At 36.5% G+C, this 24,883-nt stretch overlaps 2 protein-coding genes across 20 annotated transcripts in view; one reads left to right on the top strand and one right to left on the bottom strand.

Moving 5' to 3' along the window:
- The window catches only part of LOC144316412 (uncharacterized), a 96,207-nt gene that overhangs the window by 46,922 nt on the left and 24,402 nt on the right, over positions 1-24,883 (bottom strand). For 12 of the 14 annotated variants that reach the window (XM_077902289.1, XM_077902278.1, XM_077902279.1 and 9 more), the window contains 4 exons: positions 24,536-24,650; positions 7,972-8,092; positions 4,999-5,395; positions 2,063-2,110 (listed from right to left, as the gene is read on the bottom strand). In XM_077902289.1, coding sequence (XP_077758415.1) covers positions 2,063-2,094 — 32 coding nt within the window. In that variant the 5' untranslated portion in view covers positions 2,095-2,110; positions 4,999-5,395; positions 7,972-8,092; positions 24,536-24,650. The remainder of the gene's footprint in view (positions 1-2,062; positions 2,111-4,998; positions 5,396-7,971; positions 8,093-24,535; positions 24,651-24,883) is intronic. The other 2 variants (XM_077902281.1, XM_077902280.1) reach the window with 1 other exon arrangement.
- Positions 1-24,883, top strand: part of LOC144316410 (membrane cofactor protein-like) — a 31,759-nt gene that overhangs the window by 2,235 nt on the left and 4,641 nt on the right. For 4 of the 6 annotated variants that reach the window (XR_013382368.1, XR_013382367.1, XM_077902268.1 and 1 more), the window contains exons 2-10: positions 2,841-3,020; positions 3,343-3,442; positions 6,835-6,920; positions 7,821-8,018; positions 14,547-14,729; positions 17,612-17,659; positions 23,484-23,534; positions 24,029-24,064; positions 24,610-24,670. Coding sequence is in view for 4 of the 6 variants with exons in the window: in XM_077902268.1 (XP_077758394.1) it covers positions 2,841-3,020; positions 3,343-3,442; positions 6,835-6,920; positions 7,821-8,018; positions 14,547-14,729; positions 17,612-17,659; positions 23,484-23,534; positions 24,029-24,064; positions 24,610-24,670 (943 nt within the window). In the remaining 2 variants the exon portion in view is untranslated. Of the gene's footprint in view, positions 1-2,840; positions 3,021-3,342; positions 3,443-6,834; positions 6,921-7,820; positions 8,019-14,546; positions 14,730-17,611; positions 17,660-23,483; positions 23,535-24,028; positions 24,065-24,609; positions 24,719-24,883 lie in introns of those variants that run through there. The other 2 variants (XM_077902270.1, XM_077902269.1) reach the window with 2 other exon arrangements.

Raw genomic sequence — 24,883 nt, 5'->3', positions numbered from 1 at the left:
ATCACAGAGCCAAACATTATGAAGAGCAACAGGATAGTCAGCAATGAACAATCACCATCATTAAAATTCAGACATGACGTTATTATCTGTTCTTTCAGGGCACCTTGAGCCGTTTTGTTTGACTTAACACATAGCGAATCGAAACCAGGGTTGCTTTAATTTTTCCAGACTCAGTAGAAGACCATGTCTTGAGGAGTACATCGCTAAGTGTGTTGGTGGAAGCACGGGAGGGTTTCAGATGAGTGTGGTGGGAAGCACTGTTGCCTAGTTGCTGGGGATGTTGTCTTGGACAAATTACTTAAGCTGCTGTGCCTTAGTTTGCTCATCTTACAGAGGGGGAAATAGTATCCTATTCATAGGATGAGTATGAAGTTAGTTAAATTGCCCTTAAAATAATGGTACACAGGTAGTGCTGAAGGTTTGCTATTGCTAAAATTATAATATGACCACTGTTGTTTTAAGAAAGAAGATGTAGAATCTTTGGTTACCGTACTTGGGGGAAAAAATCCCCATTATTTGGAGTTCTCCTTTGATAATGTTAAATACTGTTTGTAATAATAGCAGAAATGGATATTGAGTCCATGATAAAACAAGAAAACATAAATATTTTGACACGAGGGAAATCAAATACTCTGATAAAGGGAAAGAGCTGTCATTCAACCAATGAAAAAGTTTGAGGAGAGGCATAAAACAACAAAGACAAAAATGATGATTTGGTGATTTCTCTGGAAGACATTGGCTGAGCAGAAAAGAATTTGAGTTTTTGTCTAAGAAGATCTGCTAACTGCACTCATTCAGCTGTGGCGCTGGGCATTACACGTGCAGTGATAGGTCATACGTGGTCCTCAGAAGGTAACAGTCTCGGAGGGAGTACAAACAATAACGACTTAGGCTATGAGGCATTCTGTGGAAGAAGTAAATGGAGCATCGTGAGGACACGTCAGCTAGTTTTTTGATAAGAGATGTCAAGAGCCACAAGAAGTGGCATGTCACTGAAACTGAAAGATGAGTGGGGTGGGAGGAATGTGGGATCTCTGGTCAAAGCTGAAGTTAAATGATGCAGGGAGATCTGGAGTGTTGATGTAGTTTAGGCAATTGAATGGACACTGTAAGGAATCGAATAGGGCTTGAGAATATTATGGAAGAGTGAGCAGAGCCCTGATAGGGACAGGCTTTACAAGACAGCTAGCCATGATAAGGAGCCCTTAGGCATTGTCATGAGGGCATTAGGGAAGTCATGGTAAGGTATCTGACTTGGAAGAGTTTTGGTCACTGTCATATCAATGTGACTCTGGCATCAATGTGAAACATGAAATGAATGAAAGGTGGCAAGGTAGGTAAGGGGGCCTGTTCAGAAACGCTGATAGCACTCTAGAGAAGAAATGGCAGTGGTGTGAACTTGAAGCAAAGGTAGAATTAGAGCGGTAGATCAGACATTCGAGCTGTGAAGACCATCTGTTATGTTTGCTGAGCATGTGTGAAAACTATCTATCTTGTTTGCTGGGCAAGGGGTCACACTCTGGTTTCATTATGTTATTTGAGAGAGCATGACATTTTCCAAGTGGAGCATGTGTGGCTAGAACCAAACCCAATTCCTGGTACACAGCAAAGCCATTTACAGAGACATCTGTAAGGATGTCTTACATCCTTACAGGAAAGTTTGAGAGGCAATCAATGGAAGAGACAGGAGAGTAAGCCTGAAATTATCCTCTCCAAAGCGGGAGAGAACAAATTTTGTTTTGTTTTGTTTTGTTTTTAATAATCATAGGGGTTAGGTTATATACATGTTGATGAAAATGGCAGGGTCTTATCCATGAGGTAGATGGAGCATGTACCTTAGTGACATATACGCATACATCCCATGTTCCCTTTGAAGTGGATGCTCAGCATCAGAAGGAGGCAAAATTTAGCCCCTGACCTCAGGAAATTATCTTAGGACAGGAGCAGAGGCTATGGTCCTGTGCTGAAAGCCTGTATAACCTGCTTTGGGTCTTAGACTCCTTATATCTGGTAAAGAATGCACAACCTTGCTTATTCATGGAATAGAGCCATATCCGCTTACCGTGATTCCAGGCTTCTGCAGAGACAGCTCATCAGTTTGTTGGTAGGTCTGAAAAGATACAATATCTGATTAGGGAGACATAGTTCTATGTTAAAAAAAAAATGGGGGGGGGAGATATAACTTTCTGGTAGTATTAACCTCATTAACCTTATGGGGTATAGTTTCAGGGAGGCAATTGAATATGGACTAATCACTTGTTACTCTAATATTTCTGAAGCCTCCACTGGGTACAGAGTGCAGTAGAAAAAGATGACCTATGATCTCTGACCTCTAGGAACTTGCCTTCTGTGAAGAGACTGAGCCCAAAGTGACAAATTATCGTTGTTTTTTTCAGACTATGGAATAGTCATTGGAGCAGAGTGCTATGGCCTACAGAAGGCTTCTTAGAGGCAAGGCGAGTTTTGAAATGAATTTAGGAAAAAAATGGGGAAGGTTGCATACCTATATATATTTTTAAGACTATAAACATTGGGGTTTTTTTTTGTCTCTTCAATCTATCATTGCAAGAAAATTCAACTTATTCCCCATCAAATAAAAAGCTATTAGGCTGTTATTTAAAGCAAGGCAAGGGACATCCTCCACGACTCCCACCACCTGGGTAAAAGCATCTAAGAATTAATAAAATCTTGCCAAGGGTCTTTCCATTTATGCTGTATTACCTACCTACTGCCAGACCACAGTCCTTGGCTGGTGAATGAAGTAAATACTTACATATTTTTTAAAAATACATAAAATAAAACATTAACATTTTCTCATTTTCTTATTATCTTATCCTTAGATGCCTGTGGTGAACCACCAAAATATGACTCTATGACGCTGAAGAGTATCCTTAAAAACTATTATGCAGTTGGGGAGAAAATATTTTATAAGTGTAATCCAGGGTACTACATTACGTTTCCTGTCTCGACTTATTGTGAGAAGAATCACTCATGGTTCCCTATCCCAGAAGGTTGTTCAAGTAAGTGAACAAAAAAGTGTGTGTGTGTGTGTGTGTGTGTTTGCTTTCTCTGGAGACTTTTATAAATTTTATAGCAAGATTTTTTCTCATGTGAAAATTGGTTTCAGATAGCAGTACTCTTTCCAGTATTTGAGAAATCCCTAGGGGATCTTTTTCTTGGTGATTGTTTATCTGGTTAAATGTGAATTTTAAGTTTGTGCAGTTAGTTATAGAGAATAATATTGCATTAATTGCAGAGAGTAGTGCAAAATTTTGATTTTGATTTAAATCTGTTTTGAAATCAGTGTTAAAAAAACCACAAATTTTAAAATTTTTATTTTAGAGAAAGAATGTAATTATCCAAGACTCAAAAATGGTGAATTCATTTTCCCAAATTTCACCTCGGGATTTAATGATCAAGTTCACTTTCATTGTGATGAGGGGTAAGTTGCTCCTTAGAGGAAATAAGGTAAATGTTACTAATTCCATTTTTTTGTTTTGTTTCTCAAGCTTTCCCAGAAAGTGGATTTTATTTGCTTTCTATGTGACAAGTCACACTTATTGCCATACAACCCTTGGGCTTTTTATAGAGACTGAAAAGATGCCTAAGTAATTCAGAGAAATTTATATTGAAGGAAAGCAAAATTGTCTAATACTTACTATATCTAATAATAAGTTTATTGTAAGCATCAAAATGTAGTAATCACAGCAATTTAATTATTGACAAAGTGCACCCTATTTAAAATGCCAACTCTCACATTTGAAGGAAGACTCACAGAAATACTGTCTTTATTTCCTTACTTGTATTGTCTGGTTATTCTGTGCATTACTGTGAACTGGGTACTAAAGTCTCCAACTAGCAGGAACGACTATTATGTAGAAATGTGTATCTCTTTATTCAATTCTGTCAGTTTTTGCCTCATATGTTTTGATGGTCTGTCATCAGGTGGCATAAATGTTTACAGCTGTTAAGTCTTCTCACTGTGTGAACCCTTTATTAATATATAATGTATTTTGCCTCTTGTAATATCTTGATTTAAAGTCTATTTGGTCTGATATAAAAGTATAGTCAACCTTACTCTCTTTTGATTACTATTTGCTGAAATATCTTTTTTTTATTTTTTTTTATTTTTTTTAATTTTTATTTATTTATGATAGTCACACAGAGAGAAAGAGAGAGAGGCAGAGACACAGGCAGAGGGAGAAGCAGGGTCCACGCACCAGGAGCCCGATGTGGGATTCGATCCCGGGTCTCCAGGATCGCGCCCTGGGCCAAAGGCAGGCGCCAAACTGCTGCGCCACCCAGGGATCCCTGAAATATCTTCTTTAGTTCATTTACTTTCAACCTGTTTTTGTCTTTGGATCTTAAGCAAGTATATAGTTGGGTCATGTGTTTTCATCCATTCTACCAATCTCTGTCTTTTTTAAAAATTTTATTTATTTATTTATTCATGTGATATATATATATAGAGAGAGAGGCAGAGACACAGGCAGAGAGAGAAGCAGGCTCCATGCAGGGAGCCCGACATGGGACTCGATTCCAGGTCCCCAGGATCACACCCCGAGCCAAAAGCAGACGCTCAACCACTGAGCCCCCAGGTGTCCCTCCTCTTGTGTATATTCTATGACTGTTTTCTATGTGGTTATCTTGGGGATTATATTTAACATCCTGAAATTATAACACTCTAATTTGAATTTGTAGCAGTTTAATTTCATAACATACAAAAACTCTGCTCCTTTATAACTCCATCCCCACTCCATTTGGTTGTTTATTACACAAAGTTACATCTTTATACATCGTGTGTCCCAAAACATAAACTAATAGTTCTTTATGTAGAAAGCAAGATTTGGAGTTAAAAACTGAAGTTACAGTAATACTGTTTTATATTTCTTTTTTTTCTTTCAATGTATCAGTCTTAAATTATAAAGAAAACAAAAAATTGCAATCATAAGCCATTGTTACAATAATATAAACTGTTATAATTGCTCATGTATTTACCTTTAGTGAGATATTTATTTCTCCATATGGCTCAATATACTTTCTCATATCTTTTCACTTCATCTTGCAGGACTCCCTTGAGCATTTCTTATTGCTTGCAGGGGATATGTAGTGGTCACTAACTCTTTCAGCTTTTGTTTATTTATAAAGTCTTAGTTTTCTCTTCACTTTTGAAAGATAGTTTTGCTAAATAGATGATTATTGGTTGATGGTTTTTTTTCTTCTTGCACTTTTTTGAGTATACTCTCCCAGTGTCTTCTGGCCTCCAAAGCTTCTGATAAGAAATCTGTTGATATTATTATTGAGGATCCCCCCTTGTTTGATGATGACTCTCTTCTCTCTTCCTACTTTTGAGATTCTCTCTTTGTTCAATGTTTTGGTTTTTAATGTCTGGCTCCTGAGAGGGGAAAAAGTGAAAAATGAAGTGAGGAACAAAGAGCAATTTGTTTAAATGCCCTGGAAGTCACTTCAGACAGTTAGAAAGGGACTTACGAGAGTTAGGGTAGGTATGATGAGAGTGGCTGCCCACTTCTTTGACTGTTTCTCTGTGATTAGAAGCAGAATTCAATGATAACAGCACGGATCCTCAATGTCTGGAGGACAGGGTCCCTTTTGCCCCTCCACCCCTTGCTCCTAAAACTGCTTCTAAGCGGCTCCAGGAACAAATACACAGCTGCCTGCAGTGGGTTGGAGATGCGTACCTGACACTGTGTTAAGATGATAGTGACTGAAATCAATGCAATTCACCTGTCCAAGTCTTTCCTTAGAAATTACAAGCCATTAACAGACTCTGGAGTTCCAAAATAACTCCATCAGGCAGATTCTGTCCTTGCAGTTGTTGTCTGGTTGGGGAAATAGATTCTTAGTACTTCCTACTCTGCCATTTTCCCAGAATCCTCTCCTAAATACCATTGTGTAGAAAAAAGGCAACTGGATCAATATATAAACAGTTTCACCAACTATTTTTTTTACCTTGACCAAGTAAAAATATTGGAACATCTAGTTGGTAGTTATATAGAGAGAGCTCGTTAAGCAGTTTGAGGGGTACCAAACACTTAAGACATATTCTCTTCTCAAAGAAGTTGTAGCCTTGTTAAGAAACACAGTATATACAGAGAGGTGTCAAAGCAAAATAATAAATGAGAAGTAGCAAATAAATGGAATTATTCATGATTACTACAGTAGGAGTCTAGTAGGAGAAGAGAGTATACCATGAACTTAAAACCCAAGAGAAAATTTCATTGAGTAAGATTCCTGAGCTAGACCCAGAAAAATATTCTTACCTAAAAAATATTAACAAGAGCTAAAATTTAGCTAGCACTCACTATGTGTCAGGTGCTAGTCTAATTTAATCATTTAAACAGTCCCATGAAGTATGCAGTGTTATCCCCTTTTCATAAATGAGGACGCTGAGTAATAGGACCATTTAGGGACTTGCTTGAGCTCAAATACAAAGTGATTCATGGAGCTGGGGTTCAGATCCAGACAGGCAAGCTCTAGGGCCTAATCTCTCTACTTGGTTGTTGATTTTACTGAGAAGAATGGTGTGAACATAAGCATAGAAATGAATGTGTAGTGTGATCGCTAGAGATAGCAAAGAGACCAGACTGACAGGTATATGGCAGATTTATTTAGACATCTTTGCTTTTGGTCAATGAGTACTCAAAATGTAGAAACTCTAATTAATTGTAGATATGGTTAGCACTTTCACTATATAATGTTATTTAAGAAACTTCTCCCTCAAACTATTGTTGTGTAGTAAAGCAACAGTATTAAAATTTTCATTTTTATGTGCATCTTGTTAACAGAGAAAATATAAAGTTTTTCTTTTCTCAGTTATCACTTAGAAGGAGAAGCAATTTTGACTTGCAACCTTCAAGGAGATGAGGTGTATTGGAGTGATGAATTCCCACAATGTGAAAGTAAGTAAATTTTCATTTTAGAATTTAGATCTGCAAGCCTCAATCTTTTAGGCCTCAGATCCCCTTTAAGCTTTTAAGTTGACAAAGATCCCAAAGAGCTTTTCTTTATGTGGGCTGTGTTTATTGATATTCATCATATTGGAATAAAAAAATGAGAAGTTTTAAAAATTATCATTCATTCATGTTTAGGAATAGTAAGCTCAATACATGTTAACATATGCAACACATTTTTATGAAAAATAAATCTTCCATAGCAAATACTGAAAGTAGTCCCAGTGTTTTACATTTTTGCAAATCTCTTGAATATCTGGCTTAAAGAAGGATATCTGAATTCAGTCTCTTGTGAAATCACACAATTTGTAGCCTTGGAAAATTTCATGGTTATGTTCATAAGGATGAAAGTGAAGAAAGACAGTATCTTGGTATTATTGTGAATCACTCATTTAGCAAATGGGTATATATATATGTATATATATATGTTAAATACAAATTGATGTATTTAAATATTTCAAGAATTTCTCAGCTAGCAGTAAATTTTATTTTTAATTACAAGCATATTAATTTAGCATATTTATTATTTAATAAATTTAGCATATTTAATTTTCTCATTAAAATTTCAGTACCTTTTATAATGACTAAAACAAAACTTAGCATGGCCTTATAAAGTAATAATAAGTATTTTATGTAGGTATTCAAGAAAATGAACTTTGTTTTAAAAATTCATTTGTGTATGGTTTGAATTTGGGAATAATACATTTTCTCATAGAAACCTAAATAGATATTAGATTCACAGCTAGCCTATAGAAATTATGTTAATGAATTACTGAAGGTAGCTCATAGGACTTTATAAGGCTCTCTTAACACCTTTCCTTTATTTCTTCTTTTTATTTCCTTTATAAGAGATTTACTGTCAACCACCTGCAAAAATAAAAAATGGAAAACACACCAATAGCCACAGAACTATTTTTGAATATAATGAATTAATTACTTTTAGTTGTAATCGTTTAAAAGGATCAGATCAATATTCCCTTGTTGGAGAAAGAGAACTTACTTGTATTGAGAAAAACAAGTGGAGTAGTCGCCCTCCTCAGTGTAAAGGTAATGATATTTCCATTTATTTCTTTCTTCATTTGTAAATTGTAAATTTGGAAACATTTTGTAAATAGTTTTATCTGTAAGTAAACAAAATAGTCATCTGTGCCTCCTCCTGGTAAATTGACTTCCAATGTAGGTTAATACAGGTCGAGTGAAATCAGTTCCAATTATAGAGTTTCCTGCTCCTCATCCCAAATGTTCTCAGCATTCTAGTTCACATGGTGGACTGTGTATATGCATGAGTTGGGAATTTTTTTGCTTGAAGGAACCCAAAAATTCAACACATACTGGGTTAAAAATAAGAAAATTTTTTTCTTATAAGATATGAGAGTTCTGGCTACAGAGTAAATTGTAAAAGAGTAACCATCTCACTGCCAAGAGATAAGCTCTGGACAAAACATATTTTAAAAACAATGTTTAAGGGATCCCTGGGTGGTGCAGTGGTTTAGCGCCTGCCTTTGGCCCAGGACGCGATCCTGGAGACCCGAGATTGAGTCCCACGTCGGGCTCCCGGTGCAGGAGCCTGCTTCTCCCTTTGCCTGTGTCTCTGCCTCTCTCTCTCTCTCACTGTGTGCCTATCATAAATAAATAAAAATTAAAAAAATAAATAAATAAAAACCATGTTTAAGACACTGGAGAGTGATCGAAATCAAGGAGGCACTAGAGGGATTTTACTCTTGGAAGAAAGGAACCACTGAATAACAGCAAAATATTTATTATTTTCAAGTGCACATGGAACATTCTCTAAAACGAGCAAGATAATTTTTAACAAATTTCAAAAAACTGAAATTTTTCAGAATACATTTGTTTATTGCAATGGAATGAAGGTAGAAATCAAGACAGATAACCCAGAAAATCTTCAAATATTTGATAATTATTCAAGACACTTCTTTTTTTACTTTTTATTTTTATTTTTTTTTGCAAGACACTTCTAAGCAACCTATGAATCAAAGAAGAATTCATAAGAGAATTTAGAAAGTGTTTTGAATTGAATAAATATGAAAACATGGCATATCAAAATTTGTTACAACAAAAACATTGCTTTGAGGAAAATTCATAACATGAAATAGTTATGATAGAAAAAAAGAAGTCTTAATAATCTGTGCTTCTAAAAAGAAGAGCAGATTAAACTCAAAACAAAGAGACAGAGGGACACCTGGGTGGCTCAATGGTTGAGTATCTACCTTTGGCTCAGGTTATGATCAGGGTCCTGGGATCGATTCCTGCATCAGGCTCCCTGCAGGGAGCCTGCTTTCCCTCTACCTATGTCTCTGCCTCTCTCTCTCTGTGACTTTCATGAATAAATAAATAAAATCTTTAAAAAGCAAACAAACAAGGAGACAGAAGGAGATAATATCAATAGAAATAAGTCAATGAAATTGAAAAGAGAAAATTAATGAAACCAACACCTGGTTCTTGGAGATAATAAGATATATAACGTTGTAGCCAGACTGAAAGAAAAAGAGAGGATACTTTATCAGTATCAAGAATGAAAAAGAGGACAACACTAAATATCCTACAGATGTTTAAGGGATAATAGGGGAATATTATGAAAACAACTGTGCCTATAAATTTGACAACGTATATATGAAATAGGCAAATTCCTTGGAAGATACAAAATACCAACCAAAGCTCACTCAGATATACATAACCTGAATAGTCATCATCTTTTTTTTTAAGTAAACTCTGTGCCCAATGTGGGGCTTGAATTCACAACCCCACGATCAACAGTCACATACTTTACCCACTAATCCAGCCAGGCACCCCTGAATAGTCTTATATCTATTAAAGAAATAGAATGTTTAGTTAAATACCTTCCCACAATGAGAACTGCAGGCCCAGATGGCCTCCATAGAAAGTTCTAACAAACATTTCAGAAATAAAAAATAGTATGTCTATGCAAACTCTTCAAGACATATAAGAAAAGAGAATACTTCTCAACTCCTTTCATGAGAACAGCATTATCCTTATGACAAAACCAGACAAAAACTTTGCAAGAAAATTACAAACAATATCTTTAATGAACACAGAATCAAAACTTCTCAACATAATATTGACAAAGCAAATCCTGCCTTATATAACAATAATAATACATCATAGCAGAGTAATATTTATTTCATAAATGCAAGAATTCAAATGTAAAAATTAATCAGTGTAATTTACTAGATCAAGACACTGGATAAGAAAAAAATGTGACTTTCTTAATAGATGTTTAAAAAAAGCACTTGACAGAATTGATCTTTTTTGGGATAAAATTTCTCAACAAGCTAGGAATGGAAAGGAAGCAACTATCTCATCATAAAAGGCATCAACAAATCTCAGAGCTAACGTTATACTTAATTCCCTAAGTGTAAATAAGACTAATTTTCCCCAAGGTAGGAAAAGGAGGAGGAAGTCCATTCTCACCACTCTATCCAGCATTGTATGGGATGTCCTAGCTACTACAAGGCAAGAGAGAGAATTAGGCATACGTGTTGGAAAATAAGAAAGTAAGTCTCTGTTTCCTTATGACTTGATTATGTAGAAGATTCCAAGAACCTAAGTTTTAACAAGGTTGCAAAATATAAGATCAACATACATAAGACAGTTATATGTCTGTATAATAGCAATAAACCATTAGAAATATAAATTTTAAGAAGTATTTACAGTAGCTCCAAAACATAAAATACTTGAGTATAAATCTAACAATATATATGTAATATTTTAATGCTAAAATATACTAAACACTAATAAAGGAAATTAAACCTTAATAAATGAAGGGATATACATTAGTTATGGTTTAGAAGATTCAATATAATAGTTCTCTGTAATTTATCTAAATTCAGCAAAATCCCAATAAAAATCCCAGCAGAACTTTTTGTATAAACCAAACTGACTCTACAATTTATATGGAAAGACAAAATAACTAGAATAGTGAAAACAATTTTGACAAAAATTAGTGGATTCACTCTACCTGATATTAAAGCTATATAAAGGATACTTAAGGCATATAATCAAGACAATGTGGTATAGGTGAAAGCATAGCTATATAGAACAATGGCATAGAATACTGAATCCAGAACTAGATGCTTGTCAATATATCCAGTTGATTTTCTTCAGGTGTACAGGTGTACAAACAATTCAGTGGAAAAACGATGTTTTCAACAAATGGTATAGCACAATTAGAGATACATGTGCCAAAAAAAAAAAAAAGGAACCTTGAAACCTTGACTAATGTTAGCACCATAATCCAACAGTTACTCAAAATGGATTATAGAGATCCAGTAAGTCCACTACTGGTTATTTACCCAAAGAAAATGAAAAAGAAAAAAAAATTTGAAAAGATATATGCACTCCTGTTTACTACAGTATTATTTACAATAATCAAGATATGGAAGCAACCTAAGTGTCTATCAATAGGTGAATCACTAAAGATGTGATGCACACACACATACACACACACAGAGGAATTTTACATAGCCATAACAAAGGATGACACTTTGCCATTTGTGAAAACATGAATAGGCCTGGAGGATACTGTGCTAAGTGAAATAAGTCAGACTGAAACAAATAAATATCATATGATTTCACTCATATGTGGAATCTAAGAAACAAAACAAATGAAGAAACAAACAAAACTAATTCAGACCCATAAACAGAAAATATGGTTGCCAAAGGAAAGAGAGGTAGAAGATGAACAAAATGGGTGAAAGGGAGTGAGAGATACAAACTTCCCATTATAGAATAAATAAGTCATGGAAATAAAAGGTGCAGCATAGAGAATGTACTCAATGATATTGTGTGTTAACAAGTGGTGACCACACTTGTGGTGAGCATAGCATAACATATAGAGTTGGTGAACACCTGAAACTAAGATAACGTGTGTCAACTATATTCAAATTTTTAAAATTAAAAATAAATAAAATTTAGAGGAAAAATGGATCATAGACTACATGTAAAACCTAAAACTGTACAATTTTGGCAAGAAAACATATAAAATATTTGTGACCTAACCAAAGATTTCTTAAATACCACCCATAAAGCATGATCTTTGAAAGAAAAAAAATTTAAAAAAAAGAAAGAAAATTGCATGTTCTAAACTCAAAACTTCTGGTCTACAAAAGAACTGTTAAAAGAATGGGTAAAAAGTGAGCAGGAGACTGGGAGAAAATATTTGCAAAGCACCTATCTGATAATGGACTTTTATCTATGATACATAAAAAATTCTCAAGCTCAATAATTAGAAAACAAACTAGTTTTTAAAAACAAAGTATTTGAGTAGACCTAGTTCAATAAACATGATATATGGACGGCAAAAAAGTATGTGACAAGTTTCTCAATATAATTAGTAATTTAAGAAATGTATTTTAAAACCAAAAAAAGATACCACTAAACATCTATTAGGATGACTGAAATAAAAAACAAATAACTTACCATATGATTTATCAATCAAAATAAAATAAAATCATACTCACATAGGAACCTGTGTGAGAATATTCAGCTGCTTTAGTTATAATCACCCCAAACTGGGAACAACACACTTGTCCTTCAACTGGTGAGTGAATAAACAACCGCGGTACATCCACACAATGGAATACTCCTCAGCAATAGAAAGGAGTGTGCTCTAATCCATGCAGCAACGGGAATGAATCTCTAATGCATGATGCTAAGTGAAACAAGCCATACTCAGGGGCAGTGGTCCCATTATGACATTCTGGAAAAGCAACTGTATAGAGATAGAAAACAGATCAGTGTTTGGCTGGTTGGTGAAGGGGGTTGTGGAGGTGGGGAGGGTTGATTACAAAGGGGCATGAGGAAATGTTGGGGGGTAATGGAACTCTTCTGTGTCTTTACTGTGGTGATTGCATGATTATTTGCGTTTGTCAGACCTAATACGGCTGTACACTTAAAAGGGTGAGTTTTACTGTATGTAAACTGTGTCTAGCAAACATAAGGAAAACCATTAGTGCAGTTAACAGCAGTGTAGCGCGACAGGGAAAAGATCGGTGAACCTGACGTCAGGAGAATATGATTGGAAATGAATGCTTAGAAAGAGAGAGACTTACAGATCCGTGGAAGGGGAGCAGGAAGTCAACATACGTGCTGTTGGTGCTTCAGAAAGAGAGGAGAAAGAGCAGTATGGAGGTGATTTGAATAAATATTGGCCCCAAATTACCCACATTTGTCCCAAAACAATAACCTCACAGAACCAAGGAAGTCTGACCCCAGCAGGATAAACACATTGTTCTAATTTACCAAGAAACCCCCACTGAACTAAACACATCATGGTAGAACTAAAAGGTTAAAGGCAAAGCAGACAGGAAGAGGGGAGAATAAACACATGTCACAGCGTCCTCCCCCAAGTAAGAGTGACAGCTGACTCGTGCTGAGGAACAGTGGAGACTGGAAGACAGTATCTGCTAGCATGCTGGAAAAACCCCAAAATGCGTAATCTAGAATTCTCTGTCAAGGAGAAATCTTTCAAGACTGAAGGTGATGAAATGAAACCTTCTGAGATAAACCCACGCCAAGGAAATTTGTCATGAGCCGACCTGCACCATTGGAATTGCTACAGGAAGTTCCTCAGGCAGAAGGGGAATGAGAGCTGATGGAAAGTCAGAACCCTGGGGAACAGAGGAAGAGCAGTCCTCTGGTTGAAAAGGCTCTCCTCTTTCTGGCCCTTGTCTGTTGGTCAGATTGAACGTCCTAGGATGTTCTGTTGTAGTCCCTGCCCCAACCCTGTGGTGTTGGTTTTTGGTTCCAAATTCTGCCAAGCCCCTTAGTAGATCCTGAGAGCGATCTATCAGGTCATGACCAGTAGTTTACTTGGTAAGAAGCAGAGTAGAATGGGAAATTGAGCAGAGTCCACTGGCATGAGGCTAACTTGTATTTCAGGCCTGCGTGCTCACATACTGGTTTACAGGGTAAAATGTGCCATTTGATCTCTAGGCTGCAGGCCAAGATGTTTGGAAAATGCTGCCCTAAGTCCACTGGCCTTTCCATTTCTTGCAAATCCCTGTTTGTGTATGTTGTTGCTCCCTGAGAACGACCTTTCTGCGTATGTGTGCATGGCTACCTGCTTTTCGACTTTTAAGTTTGGGCTCAAGTATTACTTTCTCAGAAGAGTATGTGTTTCCTGCTTTCCTGGGAAAGCAGGGTACTGCAATCAGTGTCAGCATGACCTTTAAAAAAATCCCTAGAGCAAAGGATGATCAAAAGTTGCTCTTGAACTTACCCCAAATGTGTATGTGGCGGTCAGACCTTTCTCAAAACTTGTCACTAATGGGAAAAAATGTAGGAAAGCCAATAAACTATAATGTGAGTCTTCTCTAGGAGGAAAATAGTTACTAGATTTTTCTAAATCCATTTCCCTGGAGTTAAAATGTACATATATATACCAGGTTCTTACGTAGCCTTTTTCCCTTTTAATTAACATCTTACCTTTCATTCCCTGTATTTTTCTTCACACTGGGAATTATTATTTTGCACAATTTTTTCTGATCCTGTGCTAAAGTAGCTTTTCATTAATTCTAGAGTTTCTCTATTTTTCAGTGGTCAAATGTGACTATCCAGTAATTGAACATGGAAGACTGATATCAGGAATCAAAGAAAAATATTACTACCAAGCAATGGTTCTACTTGAATGCCTCCCAGGCTTCTATCTTAATGGCAGCAACAGAGTGTTCTGTGGTGAGAATAGTACTTGGGATCCTAAAATACCAAAATGTATTAAAGGTACAAATGTCTTTTTCCATCTTTTTGTTTTAGTTTTTATTTCTTTGACATTATATATCAGTGATACTGAATCACTGAGAAAATGAAATTTTAGTATTTAACTCTGTCTTGTATTTATTTCCATGACAGAGACATGACATAATTTCTATGTTGTGATTCTGTATATTTTCATAGGGTCTTAACATGTCAGGTATATAAATTTCTCCTGTATAGTATTTTTTTTAAGATTTTATTTATTTATTTGACGGAAGGAGAGAGAGAGGGAGAGCACAAGCAGGGGGAGCGGCAGGCAAAGGGAGAGGGAGAAGCAGGCTCCCTGATGAGCAAGGAGCCGGATATGGAGCTCTATTCCAGGACTCTGGGATCACGACCTGAGCTGAAAGCAGATGCTTAACCGAGTGAGCCACCCAGGTGCCCCTGGTGTAGTATTTTTATGTATAAGAATGCATAGCAGCCACTTTTAGAGTGAATTGAAACATGAAAATTTTTACATTTATAGGTCAACAATAAAATGTATAATTCATATAAATGAAATGAAAGCAGTAATTCCCAAGTAGTTGGTTCTACATCATTGTGTTTTTCAGTACCAACTTCTCCCAATGTAAAGCCTCTAATTTTTTTTAAGATTGTATTTATTTATTCATGATAGAGAGAGAGAGAGAGAGGCAGAGATACAGACAGAGGGAGAAGCAGGCTCCATGCAGGGAGCCTGATGCGGGACTCGATCCCGGGACTCCAGGATCGTACCCTGGGCCAAAGGCAGGCGCCAAACCACTGAGCCACCCAGGGATCCCCATAAAGCCTCTAATTTTGAGCCATTCAGATTAGTACTTTCCTGCTTATGTTTTACAAAAATCCTTTACATTCATGTGATTTACACTCATTCATCATTTTTAGTAATGAAAGGATGAAGGATATGTGTATAGTCATTTTAGTTGTTATATCTAATTATTCTAAAATTATTTGGTGTAGTCTGCAGATATAAACAGGTGTGTAAAGCTGGGCAAGTTACATAAAGTGCAAATGGGATGCATTTAGCACTTAGCACAGTACCTGGCATATAGGAAGCTCCTAAAGGTAGCTTATATGATTTACAGGATCACTCGAATTAATATTAGTGAAGAAGGCCTATAGCTTCTGTTTTTTAACATGCATGTTTTCTGTGTCATTGCATTTGCTGTTTTATTCCTTTTAAAAGTGATGTAATCTGTTAGCTCCTTTAGGGTATCTTCCTGGTCCAGGACTATGTCTCAATTGCTGGACTGCAATCAGCTTAGTTTTTGTTTTTTTATGTAGCACAGTATATTTTTTTTAAGATTTTATTTTATTTGAGAGAGAGAGAGAGAGCACACAAGCATAGAGAGGGGCAGAGAGAGAGGGAGAAGGAGATTCCCCCCTAAGCAGGGAGCCTGATGTGGGGCTCATTCCCAGGACCCAGGATCATGACCTAAGCCGAAGGCAGACAGACGCTCAACCCACTGAGCCACCCAGGTGTCCTATGTAGCACAATTTAAACTGGGAAATTTCTGTTGTCTCCAGAATAAGACCTGTATGTTTTCCTCCAGCCCCATCCCTTCCTGCTTCATACAATTATTCTTTTTTTCTTCACTGGGCATCTTTATTTGACAACTGCACCTAAATTTCATAGCAACCAAAAGCCTGGAAAAATCTTTATTAATTGAAATGAAATGGAGATTTCTTTCAGAGACTGCTTGTCAGCTACTCTACTTAAGACTTGAAAGATGATTTTACTATGATGGAAGGAAATATATTCCTGATTTCAGTGCTGCTGTCTCTGGCCTCTCTTTGCAGCAGAAAGAAGGAGATGTTAGGAATAGTGGGAAGAGCATTAGCCTGGGCTGACCTCACTCACGGTTTTGATTGGCTCTGCTTATTCAGATAACTTCATTTCTATGGACTCTAATTTCCTATGTCATGAAGGTGTTGACCTCAAACACATAATGATTATTGGCTTTTAATTTGTTTGTATATTTCCTATGGCCATACTATCTCAAAGGATTTGGAAGAATTATGCATGTTAACATGGTAATGAGAACACTTCTTTTTATAATTCCTATAAACCTAGTACCAGATAGCCTCCTTGTGTACTTTAGTTGAGTGCTGTGAGGCTTAGGGGAAATAAATGGTTCTTTTGGTGGGCTGATAAAATAAGATTGCATGTGAAATTTATATTCCTTGACCCATCCATGTTTACTCACATGGTCCTGGTGGGTATACACACTGTGGTATACTATGTTTGTTGATATGCTCTTTTGAAGGAGTTGAACCATAAACATTTCATAAGAGATTTATAAAAAACTGATAGAGTTTAGTTTTTGGAAGAATCATGAGAAAAAGCTTTTGGAGAGGAGAAGCTACAGGGATCTTTTTCAAAAATAAAATCAAAACTCTCCATGGGATTGTCATTTTTTTATCATCAATTGAGAAAGTCTTTATCAAAAGATCAGCAACATAGAATGGTGTTAAGGCATATCTAAATGTGCAAATATTTTTTTAAAAAGCCCAAGAAATACTAGGCAGAGAAGAAAAAAGATATGTCTTATGTAGTATGATACCACTTGGATGGTTTTTTTTTTTTTTTAAGATATGTGTGTTTACTCTGAACACATTATTTTTATGGTTTATTATCAGTTAACTTCCAGGATTTCCATATAAAATACAAAGCTGTAGTGAATGTTCTTGTGTACTTACGCAGATATATATTAGGTTAAATCCCCAGAAGTAGAATTGCAAAGCTTCGAAAGCATGTGTGTTTTTCATTTCGAGAAATAATGAATCCTTTTTAAAAATAAAAAATCAAAATTAAATCCATAATTTTATATTGATAAGGCTGGTGAACTGAATCAAATTTCTTTTCCCAGGTTTCAAGCCTACTCATCCAACCAAACCTCCAGTTTCAAGATATCCAGGTTCAGTAATTCTTTCTCCTGCTTATATTGCTAACAACTTTATAAGATGATGAGTGCAAAGTTATATCTTGTTATAATTTGCATTTTTAAAATAAATCTTATTTATTTATTCATGAGAGAGAGAGAGAGAGGCAGAGACACAGGGGGAGGGAGAAGCAGGCTCCATGCAGTGAGCCCGACATGGGACTCGATCCTGGGTCTCCAGGATCATGCCCTGAGCCAAAGGCAGATGCTTAACTGCTGAGCCACCCAGGCATCTCTGCATTTTTTAAGTTACCAATGAAGCTGAACATTTTTGGTCTACATTGATTTATCCATGCCTTTTGCTCATTTTTTGAAATTAGGTTTCTAAAATATTTTTCTTGTTGATTTGTGAAAGCTCGTTATTATAAGTTAAAACCCTTCTAATATGAAGTGAACATTTTTTTTCCGGGGCTTTTTGGCCTTATTTTCACTAGTCAATTTTATTTTAAGATTTTTTTTATTGTATTCAATTGGTTATAGATTGCTTTTTTTGAAAATATTTTATCTATTTATTTGAGGAGGAAGGAAGGAGAAAGAGCATGAGGAGGGAAGGGGAGAGGGAGAAGCAGACCCCTGCTGAGCAGGGAGCCTGATGGGGGCGGAGTTCCACCCCTGGAACCTCAGCCAAAGGCAGATGCTTAACTGACTGAGCCACTCAGGCACCTCTAGATTGCTTTTTATAACTTTTTGTTGCATGAGTGGCATACAAATATATTTTTGTAAATTTTCAAACATTGTGAAAGTGTACAGAGTGAAGAATTACCCTTCTTTTTCTCTCTAGTTGATTAACTGAATTAATCATAGTTAATAGTTTAGGGTGTCTATTTCTGTACATCAACGTCCTTCGATATGTAGTTATACATATAGTTGGACATCTTTTCTTTTATCTTAAATAAAATTGACATCATATTGTATATATTTTTCTGAAACTTGCACTTTTTCCATTTAATGTCTTATATGGGGGGTTGTATTTAGATTTACTGCCATTCTCTTCAGTGATGACCTTGAAATGTATACCATATTGATTTGGTTAGCTATTCTGTTGGTGTTCTTTTACACGTGTCGTTATTTTATATCAATAGATAGATGGATTAGCAGATGTAATGATCTTTTCCCTAATGGCTACACATGTTGTGTCTTCCTTATAAAAGTTTTAGGCTTTCCCCATGCTACAACTTTATAAACATTTTAACCCTGAGTTCTGATTGCAGTCTTTGCATTTAAATCATTGGTGCATCTGAAATTCATTATGGTGCATGGAATGAGACAGCGTTCCTGTCTCCACCCACTCCCACCCGGTGGCCAAGGAGGGACATCTGTTGAGTAAATTGTCCTCTCTCCAACAATTTTCAAGAGCCACTTTTTTTGTCATTAAATTCATAGGTCTTCTGGTCATCTTTCTGTTTCCTTGGACTCTGACAATTCTCAGGGCAGCACTGAATTGTTCTTTTTTTCTCCCCACTCTAACAGAACTATGATCTGTTTTAATATGTGGCAGGAACACCTTTTCAGAAATATTTGGACCATTCTGTATGTTAATAAAAGATAAGCTTTTATTATATTTTATTACTATTTTAACCATGGTAAGTGTACATTTCAGTGGCATGAAATGCACCCACATTGTTTGTAACCATCGCTACCAGCCATCTCTAAAACTTTTCTATCATCTCCAATTGAAACGTTACATTCATTAAACAGTAACTCTCCCCCCACCAGCCCTGGTAACAATTCTGTTTTCTGTCTTTAGGAATCTGGCCAGTCTAGGTATTTTATAGAAGTGAAATCATTTCTGCCACATCTCACTTGACATGATGTGTTCAAGTTTCACCCACCTGGTACCATATATCAGAGTTTTGTTCCTTTTGATGGCTGAATAATATTACATTGGTTTTGTATATTTTGTGTATTTTTCCATCTGCTGATAGACGCTTTGGCTACTCTGAGTAATATTTCTCATTCCCTGCGGGGAGCCCGATGCAAAACTCGATCCCAGGACTCCCAGATCACAACCTGCTCCAAAGGCAGATGCTCAACCATTGAACCACCCAGGCGCCCTATTTTCTGCTTTTTGATAATCGCTACCATAATATATGTTAGGTAATATACATGAGGTAGTATCTCACTGTGGTTTTTATTTGCATTCCCCTAATGATTAATAATGTGTTACACATCTTTCCCTGTGCTTATTGGCCACTTGCATATCTTCTTTGGAGAAATGTCTAAGTCCTTTGTCCATTGTTGATGGGTTGGGCTTTTGTTTTATTTTTGAGTTTTAGGAGTTCATTTTATATTTTGGATATTACTCCCTTATTACACAAGTTTCAAGTGTTTTCTCCCATTCTCTTGGCTGTTTTTTCACTCTATTGTTAGTTTCCTTTGATGCACAAAAGTTTTTAGTTTTGATATGGTCTAATCTATCTGTTTTATTTTGTTGCCTATGCTATTGGTGTCACATTCAACAAATCGTTGTCAGATTCAACATCATGAAGCATGTGCTCTTATTTGCTTCGAAGGGTTTTATAGTTTTAGATCTTTAGCATCTTTGATCCATTTTGAATTAATTTCCGTGTTTGGTGTATGGCAAGAGTTAAAATTCATCCTTTTGTGTATGTGATTATCCAGTTTTCAAAACCATCTGTGAAAAAGATTTCTCTTTCCCTATCAAATGTTATCAGCACCCTTGTGGAGAATTACTTGACTATATAAGCAAAGGTCTATTTTTTGGCTTCTAGTCCATTGGTCTGAATGCCCGTGCCATTCTGTTTGATTACTGTAGCTTTATAGTAAGTTTTGAAATCAGGAAGTATGACTCCTTTCAAGTTTGCTTTCTCTTTTCATGATTGCCTTGACTATTCCTAGTCCCTTGAGATTCTAAATGAATTTTTGGATGGATTTTTCTATTTCTGCAAAGAGCATCATTAGGATTTTGATAGGGGTTGCACTTCATCTGTAGATTGCTTTGTATCAAATATACATCTTGGGATCCCTGGGTGGCGCAGCGGTTTGGCGCCTGCCTTTGGCCCAGGGCGCGATCCTGGAGACCCGGGATCGAATCCCACGTCGGGCTCCCGGTGCATGGAGCCTGCTTCTCCCTCTGCCTGTGTCTCTGCCTGTCTCTGTCTCTCTCTCTCTCTGTGACTATCATAAATAAAAAAAATATATATATATACATCTTAACATTAGTAGATCCTCCAATCCACGAACACAGGATTGCTTTCCCTTTGTGTCTTTTTAAATTTCTTTCTACAATATTTTATAGTTTTTCAGTATATATGTTTATTTCAGTCTTTTACTCTTTTTGATTCAATTGTAAATGGAATTGTTTTCTTAATTTCCTTTTTAGATTGCTTCCTTTTAGTGTAGAAATGCAATTGATTTTCACGTGTTGACTTTGTCCTACAACTTTACTGAATTCATTTATTAGTTCTACCAAGTTTGTGGTGTGTGTATGTCTCTGTGTGTGTCTGTGTAATCTTTGGAGTTTTCTATGCAAAAGATCGCGTCATCTATGAACAGAGATCATTTTATTTTTTCCCAATTTAGATGTCTTTTATTTCTTTTTTACCTAATTGCTCTGATATAAACTTGCAATATTATGTTAAATAGAAGTGGCAAACACAGGCGCCCTCTCCTGCTCCTGACCTTTAGGGAAAAACTTTAGCCTTTCACTATTAAATATGTTGGGGGATCCCTGGGTGGCGCAGCGGTTTAGCGCCTGCCTTTGGCCCAGGGCGTGATCCTGGAGACCCGGGATCGAATCCCACGTCGGGCTCCCGGTGCATGGAGCCTGCTTCTCCCTCTGCCTGTGTCTCTGCCTTTCTCTCTCTCTCTGTGTGACTGTAATAAATAAATTTAAAAAAAAATAAAATAAATAAAGAAAATCCTCCAAGACATATTAAGTGGAAAAAATAAATAAATAAATAAATAAATAAATAAATAAATAAATAAATATATATGTTGGTCATGGAGTTTTCATAAATGGCTTTTGTTAGGTTGAAAAGTCTTTCTATTCCAGACCAACTTTGAAACTGTTGTAACGTCCTCCTCTGTATTTTAATTTTAAGTAGAATCATGTTGAATTCAGGCTAATTTTGAAGATATGGTAGTCCAATATTTGCTTCCACTACACAGAATATTTCCTGTGACAATAGAAAACTGTCCACAGGAAATATCAGTGGGCAGGAAGAAGGTTGTTGATGACATCAAATATAAATTTATAATCTACGTACTGGCACAAAAACAGACACATAGATCAATGTAACAGAATAGAGAATCCAGAAGTGGACCTTCAACTTTATGGTCAACTAATATTCGACAAAGGAGGAAAGACTATCCACTGGAAGAAAGACAGTCTCTTCAATAAATGGTGCTGGGAAAATTGGACATCCACATGCAGAAGAATGAAACTAGACCACTCTCTTTCACCATACACAAACATAAACTCAAAATGGATGAAAGATCTAAATGTGAGACAAGAGTCCATCAAAATCCTAGAGGAGAACACAGGCAACACCCTTTTTGAACTCGACCACAGTAACTTCTTGCAAGATACGTCCAGGAAGGCAAAAGAAACAAAAGCAAAAATGAACTATTGGGACTTCATCAAGGTAAGAAGCTTTTGCACAGCAAAGGATACAGTCAACAAAACTAAAAGACAACCTACAGAATGGGAGAAGATATTTGCAAATGACGTATCAGATAAAGGGCTAGGTTCCAAGATCTATAAAGAACTTATTAAACTTAACAGCAAAGAAACAAACAATCCAATCAGGAAATGACATGAACAGAAATTTCACAGAGGAAGACACAGACATAGCCAACAAGCACATGAGAAAATGCTCTGCATCACTTGCCATCAGGGAAATACAAATCAAAACCACAATGAGATACCACCTCACACCAGTGAGAATGGGGAAAATTAACAAGGCAGGAAACCACAAATGTTGGAGAGGATGCGGAGAAAAGGGAGCCCTCTTACACTGTTGGTGGGAATGTGAACTGGTGCAGCCACTCTGGAAAACTGTGTGGAGGTTCCTCAAAGAGTTAAAAATAGACCTGCCCTACGACCCAGCAATTGCACTGCTGGGGATTTACCCCAAAGATACAGATGCAATGAAATGCTGGGACACCTGCACCCCGATGTTTCTAGCAGCAATGTCCACAATAGCCACACTGTGGAAGGAGCCTCGGTATCCATGGAAAGATGAATGGATAAAGAAGATGTGGTTTATGTATACAATGGAATATTACTCAGCCATTAGAAATGACAAATACCCACCATTTGCTTCGACGTGAATGGAACTGGAGGGTATTATGCTGAATGAAAAAAGTCAGTCGGAGAAGGACAAAGATTATATGGTCTCATTCATTTGGGGAATATAAATAATAGTGAAAGGGAATAGAGGCGAAGGGAGAAGAAATGGGTAGGAAATATCAGAAAGGGAGACAGAACGTGGAAGACTCCTAACTCTGGGAAATGAACTAGGGGTGATGGAAGGGGAAGTGGGCGGGGTGTGGGAGTGACTGGGTGGCGGGCACTGAGGGGGGCACTTGACGGGATGAGCACTGGGTGTTATTCTGTATGTTGGCAAATTGAACACCAATAAAAAACAAATTTATTATTAAAAAAATAGAAAAAAATAAATTTATAATTTATGATACCACTCTTACTGAGAAACATTAGGGAAAATGAAATTATAAATAGTTTTATACAAAGGCAAAAAACAAAAATCAGTGAATTTATGGATCTTTCAGCTTTAGTCTGTCTTTCTTTTTTACTTATTTCCATTTTTTCCCCTAGGTTATCCTGAGGCCAATGAATATCTATCAGTTGAAGACTTTGAAGAATTAGGTATAATTTTGGCTACTACTTACTCTGCATTATGAGGTCTTGGAGTTCTACATGGGCATATCTATTGTGTTCCAATTATTTGTAGTTAAGGAAGGAACAAAGTTTCACAAAATTTGACATTTATAATTATTTTAGTAGTCTAGATAAGATAATAAATGTAAGTGGTACTATGTATGGAGACCTGTAGGTAATTTACTCTAATTTAGGAAATTCTAATGGTCCTCATGAGCTTTACTAAATACCCTGGTGTAGCAGTGACAGCACAAAACAATGAAAAGTCAGATTCTGCTGAAGAGTTTCACAAAGTCTATCCTAAATCTGATAAAAAGAGTTCTGTGAACAGAATGAGCTGGACGTACTAGCACTTGTGCTCAAACTAACCTGAGCAACAGTTCTGTTACCATAGCATATAGAGGATCTGATCTAAATTAGATGCAGCTACCCCCTGGGACCCTTGTGTGCTCAATCTTCAAACTGTTTTCATTTTTTCTCAGATGTAGGCATCCTTGCTGTGATTGTTCTCACTATCCGTAAGTAGCCCAAACGCCGATGCCACTTAAATCAAAATATGACTGCCAAGAAGTGCATTATTTTTTAAATGACTTTTCAGTATCTATAGTTTATATAGCTTGAAATGAAGTACACCAGTCTAGAACAGCCTGACCTTGTATATGATACACTGATACACTACACACTACTACACTACACACTACGTTTTGCTGGTGGATGTATATCCTTTTATACTGTATGTGTCCACTTAGTAACAAAGCCTACTAAACACTACATGTGTTTTCGGGATGATTGGTCATGAGTTTGTGTCCCAAAGATGCTTTGGGTAATTTTCTAAACTAAGCAATGATTCTTCTGTGGTTTACTGTGGACTGTTAAGTGACTCCAGGGAATGGACTTTAGATAGTGAAGAGTCCAGACAGAATGTAAATACATAATATGCTTAAATAAAATAACATTTTTCTGACCACTGAAATGCAACCGACACTTACTTATTTCTGCTGCTAAATTTTGAGTCTTGGCAATCCATTCTCAGAGTTCTATGTCCTTTCCCGGTTTCTTACAGTTGTTGGCATCGTGGTACTTTGCACCTGCCTGTACAGATGTCTTAAAAGGGAGAAGAAAGGGTAAATTAAAGTATATTCCTTCCAGCTCATAATCCTCCTCACTCTTGACATACTTTTGTGCAGCTTTTTTATTTGTCCCGCATGCTGTCTTTTTTGAAAACTATGCCTTTGTGAGTGTGCCATTCAGAGTTTACTGAAACAATCTCTGGCTGCTTTTACTGTCACTGCACCCAGATCCCTCGCAGAGTGGCTCCAGCTATTAGGACTGCAAGA

This window comes from Canis aureus, chromosome 6, assembly GCF_053574225.1.
Source record: "Canis aureus isolate CA01 chromosome 6, VMU_Caureus_v.1.0, whole genome shotgun sequence".
Taxonomy (NCBI): domain Eukaryota; kingdom Metazoa; phylum Chordata; class Mammalia; order Carnivora; family Canidae; genus Canis; species Canis aureus.
Note: the sequence above shows the minus strand (reverse complement) of the source record. Positions and strands in the feature narration are given on the sequence as shown.